Here is a 5,737-nt window from a genome sequence, read left to right on the forward strand (position 1 = left end):
AGAGAGACTATCACATGGCGTTGTATTGTATCAATGACGAATGATTTTAATGGCGAGGACATATTATATTGTAGCCCCCTGTCCTTTTGTACTAGTTGTCTGTCGCTATACGAGCTTCTGTTAGTTGTTTAAGGACTTTTTGCTATACATGTACATGCTTCTGTCAAAATTGTTTTACAGACTTTGTTCGCTATACCTGAAGATATTGGGTTGATTTCTGATTTGTTGTTGTATTATGAGGAATTACAAATTACCTACTTTCAGTGAAGTTTGGGTTCTATGACTTTGAAAATTCCATGGAGTTCAGTTTTCTACACTTATTTTCGCTAATAAAACCGTGTTTGGTACGATCTTCCCCTTCATATGCACGACTTAGATCTACATATATTCAATGAATCACTGTATTAAGTTTGTAGGGTATGCGACCCGATTAAACACAATGGAAAACGTGCTAATTTACATGAGGGAGAAGCCGTAGTGCATAAATTATCGCATTTCCATAATAGTTAATCCCCTCCGAAACGCAACAAAATAGACAGCGATTCCATATATCTATAAGTAATTATTTATAGTGACATGTGTACATTCTCAGACATTACATGCTAACAGGCAGTTAGCCACTTTAACACGAAACTTGATTGATTGAATATTGTTTAACGTCTGGCTCGAGAATATTTCACTCATATGGAGACGTCACCACTGCCGGTGAAGGGCTGAAAAATTTAGGCCAATGCTCGACGCTTATGGTCATTGAGCAGGGATGGATCTTTATCGTGCCACACCTGCTGTGACACGGGACCTCGGTTTTTGCGGTCTCATCCGAAGGACCGCCCCATTTAGTCGCCTCTTACGACAAACAAGGGGTACTGAGGGCCTATTCTAACCCGGATCCCCACGAAACTTGAATACAGTATATAAAGAAATGAAAATACTTGAAATAAAAACGAAAACATAAAAGCAATATATATATATATATATATATATATATATATATATATATATATATATATATATATATATTAAAAATTGCAATACACATGTCATTCCATGTTAATTTCGATAGTCCCCGCCCCATGAACCTTCATTTTCATGCAAGTAAGAAATTTAATTTGTGGGAAATTAACTCACCGGGGATTCGAAAGCTTATTATAGAGAAAACAGTTGGAAATGTAAATATACGTAAATAAAAAAGTCTTAGAAAAGCATTGGTCATTGTAGGGCAAATGCATGACATTCACTCATCATGGGAAGTTTGCAATGTTGTAGCACAATTTAAACTCGGCGAATGGTCGAATTTTCAGGGGCAGAAATTACTGTTATCATGCCTAGTCCTTTGTCTACGATGACTTGCAAATGTGATTATCTTGTTATATGAAGCGTGATAGCACTTAAAAGAAAAACCAGAAAATGGGATATTTTTGTTGTAATTTCTGAACGATCATTCAACAATAATTTGACGGTATTATTTTTTCCTGCGTTAGACTCAATCTAATTAAACGAAATCACCCAACCTACCATACACGATGGATTAATTAAGATTACGTAATATACCATTCACTGAGTTACTGTCAAAAAGGTCATTATTTAAGTCTACTCAAATTCAAGGTATTCGTTTAGCGAACGCTTAAAAATAACACAATCAGATGGGTTTTGGCATGTTCTCAAATTTACTAGCGAGGTGGTTGGAGTTTGCGCTGTGCTCAGTGTTTTTGTACGTGGCGTTCATTAATAGCACAGGGATATGGGAAACAGACCTGTCTCTTGATTTCCATAGTTTCAGATGCGTCCCACACCAGTAGTCGAGGACCAAGTGACCCTTTTAGATCAATGGAAATAAGCTGTCATCCCCTAGTACTTACAATGTTTACAAACATCGTGCAGTCATGTAGGCTGTGTTGTGGGAAACAGAATTGTTTAACTTGAACAAGGGAATTACTGAATTTTTGTGTTCATTTCATATTGGAGCTACTGTGGTACCGTGTTACTTAATTTCAACAGCTAGGTGTAGACCTCAATTACCACCGAGGGGCGGCATCGGACCTTGTTTACTTAAACGCCAGGTGACATACTTCACTGGTTCAAAGTTTGTGGAAGTTTTCTATAGCAGACGATCGTCCTACATAATGAAACTGAATGTATTAATCTGTAAATAATGTGGCAACGAATTCGAGATTACTCGTCTGCTATAAACTTTACAATTCTAAACTTTCTTCGCAAAAGAAATTACGAACAGTTTGATGAAAATGGCGATGGGCAAGATCGTTTTGAGAATTCCCAAGACGGAAGCGAGTCTGCTGAACGAGATACTGTTGACTGCATTACAAAGCACACAGACACATGCGCAATTATCGACCATGTTGAAGTGCACAGTTTCTCGGACAGACAAATTTCTACATTTGAAAAAGAATCTAGACTTAGTAGCTATGATGGTGATACAGAATCTGAAGTAAATCTGGACGTGTCTGTTGGGCGAAGCCATTACACGAATAATGTGAACAAAAGGGATGAAAATGAGAGTCTTCTTTTGGGTCCACGGGATGTCAAGGACGTTGTCCATAGTTACACTCAGAACAGATACAAAAGACTCGAGGACGAGGATGAGTGTTCCGAGGATGAAAGAGACTTTCAAATAACAGTAGCAGACGAGACGAACCCCGTGTTCCATAGTGCAAAGGATTTCAGTAAAAAGAAGAAATCTAGCAAAACAAAAAGACGCAAAAAGGTACACTTTTTGAAAGTGTTGCGTAGACTCTCATGTCTGTCTACTGCAATGACGACCAATCAAAGAAAATTTCGTTGAGTATATAAGGACAGAATTGGTTTATCTGCTGTGTTCATTGTATAGATTATTGATACCAAAATTTGGGAGAGATTTTTCCCCAATCATTATTAACAAATTTTACTGAACACGCTATAAAATGCAGAGGCTTCCGTTAAATATGAATTAATTATATGTATTTCTTCCAAGCTGCCCGGGAATTACTGTACAGTAATATAATAGAAAAGGACCCGAATATTATAAATGTTTGATGCGATAAAAATTTAAACCGCCTGTTCATTTTAGATTCATATACGTACAGGACTTAAAAAGTTTGCATCATCCTTGGGAAAGGCGTTCGTAATTGCTCACGGTGCTTCGATACTCACAGTAGAAGATTTTACTTTTTCTAAACCAGCAGGGTATTTGATGCATGATTTATTCTTAAACAGAAACTCTTATAACCTTGGCCAAGCTTGACTCTGGTAGGCAATTAGTAAGGTGAATCTTCAATGTTGGCCGAGTAGACGTGATACACAAAGGTCGCCCCCGTGTTCTTACCGAGTTATTGTTGAACGGTGGCATGAACTGTTGCTCTGTAACGTGAAGACTGTCCATTTGCTTGTGTGTTCCTGGGGTTATTCATTAGGTCTTTGACGCTCAAAGCCTTTTTAAAACTTCATCAGTGAGTTGTTCGGGACCGACTTGCCATGGGTAATCATTTCTTGGTTACAAGAAATAGAATTAGAACCACAAAATAGTTACGGTTTAATGCAAGGTTTAGGATGTTTTTACTGCGCTGTTAGCTGGTAGTATCGATATTCTGGAAACCATGGTTTAGGAGTTTGATGATCGGGAAAGACAAGTCGGGCTCACAGGTTTGCAGTAAATCATGCTCTAAGCACGCATCTCCCGGTAATGTGAGCGATATGTATAGTTCGTTTGCAAAACAGCTTGTCTATAAATACAATGTAATATTGTTTATCTTCCTGTTTTTCCTGCTACATGACGCCATCGTTGGAAATTTGGGTAATTTCGCTTACATTTTTTCCGCATGTGATGTATATAGAGTCTGAGTGTATAGAGAAATAACTTTGTGCTTTGTTTTCTTTTTGAAGGAATGTCTTCATTTTACCACAGGGGCTTGTCGTGCACTTATTAAAATCACATAAGATATGATTTCTACAGGAATCTGTGCTAGTATTTTAAGAAACGTAAACATCCACTAGATACTCGATTTCCCCTCATCACACTTGTGATACACTTGAAAATCTTTCCCGTTAAAGGATTGAAAAAAGGTCACCAAATTCTACTTCATGTGATTGAGATGTTAATCTAAATCTGGTAATACACACATATGGCAATTGTTAAAAAAATGACATAATTACATTGTAAGTTCTTTAGCTAGGCCTTCGACCTACGTGTATTCAAAACGCGGAAAATGTGTTTCTCTTCGAGGATTTTAATGATCTAAATTTAAAAAAAAAAAAATGGAGACGGGGCCCAAAAACCATGAAATATGCACTTTCTGAAAAATAAAATCCCTTGGTTAAACATGCAATGCTTTTCAATATATTTAAATCCCATTTTATCATGTGTCCCGGATACAATCACCAGTTTCCATTTTCTACTGGAATGTTTGTTTTACCCCCCCCCCCCCCTTCCCAATACTTTAATCGAATTAAACTTTTCTCAAGACAATGGGTATTTGAATCTATGCTTTTATTACTTCTGTAGATAAGAAAATTTATTTCATGTGATTCACTAGGTGTTTGTATATAAACTGTGATGCGATACTCTACATTCCTCCCCTCACTTTCTTTTCACTATATTGATGACAAGTCCGTGTGATTTTCTGATGTGCATTTTCTGTTAATGAGTATTGATGAGTTCTTCAAACTTTCAGTTGTGGGAATCCCAAACACTACTCACTATAACACCCCCCCCCCTACTAACTCATTCCCAGTTGTATCTGTGAAGCTGATGCGCATGCCTTTCAGAACAATGTCATGTTGTTCTGTTGAAATATGTCGAAAATTTATTTAGAATTTTCAACAGCTGTAATTTTACTGACGAGGTAATTCCTTTTCCTCTGCTGCTCTTGTTGAATGCTTTAAAATGATTGGGGACGGTAGACTGAATATTTTGCATGGATGTGTTGTTAGCATTGAACATTGATTATCAGGACGTTATATTTATTTTGTTACTTGCATGGTTTCGTATCTGTCATTTAATTCTATAAATGCATGTAGGAAGTGGTACATGTATGTTTTCATCTGAAAATAGACATTAATTTAAATCATTAATTTCATGTACCCTGTACCATAAAGACTGTAAAATATTATGTAGGAAGTGGTACACGTGTTTTCATCTGAAAACAGATATTAATTTAAATCACTAATTTCATGTATCCTGTACCATAAAGACTGTAAAATATTATGTAGGAAGTGGTACATGTATGATTTCATCTGAAAATCGACATTAATTTAAATCACTAATTTCATGTACACTGTACCATAAAGACTGTAAAATATTATTTATCAGTAGTATTTGATAAATATTAGCGTGTTCATGCATTACAGTATTTAAAACACATTATGATTTAAAAACATTAACATGTATTATTACTGTATTTTAGATTGCCAAAATGACGAGACGATCTATCCGCGGGTCCTGGAAGTGGTTAAAACAGGGTGTGATGGGATATGCTGGTGGGCTAGCCACTGCCAATTTGTTCATGCTTTTTCATACAAGACAATAAACGGAATATGATGTAGCTGTCTCTTGATGACTTTCTTATTATAATGACAGTGTCCATAGTTCAATCGAACATTGCCCGAGGTTGTAGCATCACACAAGTCTATCAGGACAAATTAACAATTATCATCATCTTTCCCCCCTGATTATTTAAACATATTTAGTCAGGATTTTTTTACATGTGTGCGCATCAAATCAATTATTGCTCTTATCAATTGAATT

At 36.4% G+C, this 5,737-nt stretch overlaps 1 protein-coding gene across 3 annotated transcripts; it reads left to right on the plus strand.

Annotated features, from left to right (window-relative positions):
- Window positions 1-1,157: 1,157 nt before the first annotated feature.
- On the plus strand, window positions 1,158-5,534 carry LOC125651414 (uncharacterized). 3 transcript variants are annotated; one of them, XR_007361237.2, is made up of 3 exons: window positions 1,158-2,722; window positions 3,065-3,787; window positions 5,397-5,534. XR_007361237.2 is itself a non-coding variant. In XM_056166761.1 (2 exons), the coding sequence occupies exons 1-2, from the start codon at window positions 2,153-2,155 to the stop codon at window positions 3,236-3,238; spliced, it is 744 nt and encodes a 247-aa protein (XP_056022736.1). In that variant the 5' UTR covers window positions 1,158-2,152; the 3' UTR covers window positions 3,239-5,534. The 3 variants fall into 3 exon arrangements, 2 of the variants coding, with proteins under 2 accessions (XP_056022736.1, XP_048735945.2); XM_056166761.1 differs by having other exon boundaries at window positions 3,065-5,534; XM_048879988.2 differs by lacking the exon at window positions 3,065-3,787.
- Window positions 5,535-5,737: the final 203 nt, after the last annotated feature.

This window comes from Ostrea edulis, chromosome 5, assembly GCF_947568905.1.
Source record: "Ostrea edulis chromosome 5, xbOstEdul1.1, whole genome shotgun sequence".
NCBI classification, from domain to species: Eukaryota; Metazoa; Mollusca; class Bivalvia; order Ostreida; family Ostreidae; genus Ostrea; species Ostrea edulis.

Bases quoted from the DNA above. Each gene is read 5' to 3' on its own strand.
- LOC125651414 (XM_056166761.1), top strand. From the start codon at position 2,153: ATGTGGCAACGAATTCGAGATTACTCGTCTGCTATAAACTTTACAATT. The intron at 2,723-3,064 runs GTACACTTTTTG...TGTTCATTTTAG, and splicing joins AAACAAAAAGACGCAAAAAG to ATTCATATACGTACAGGACT.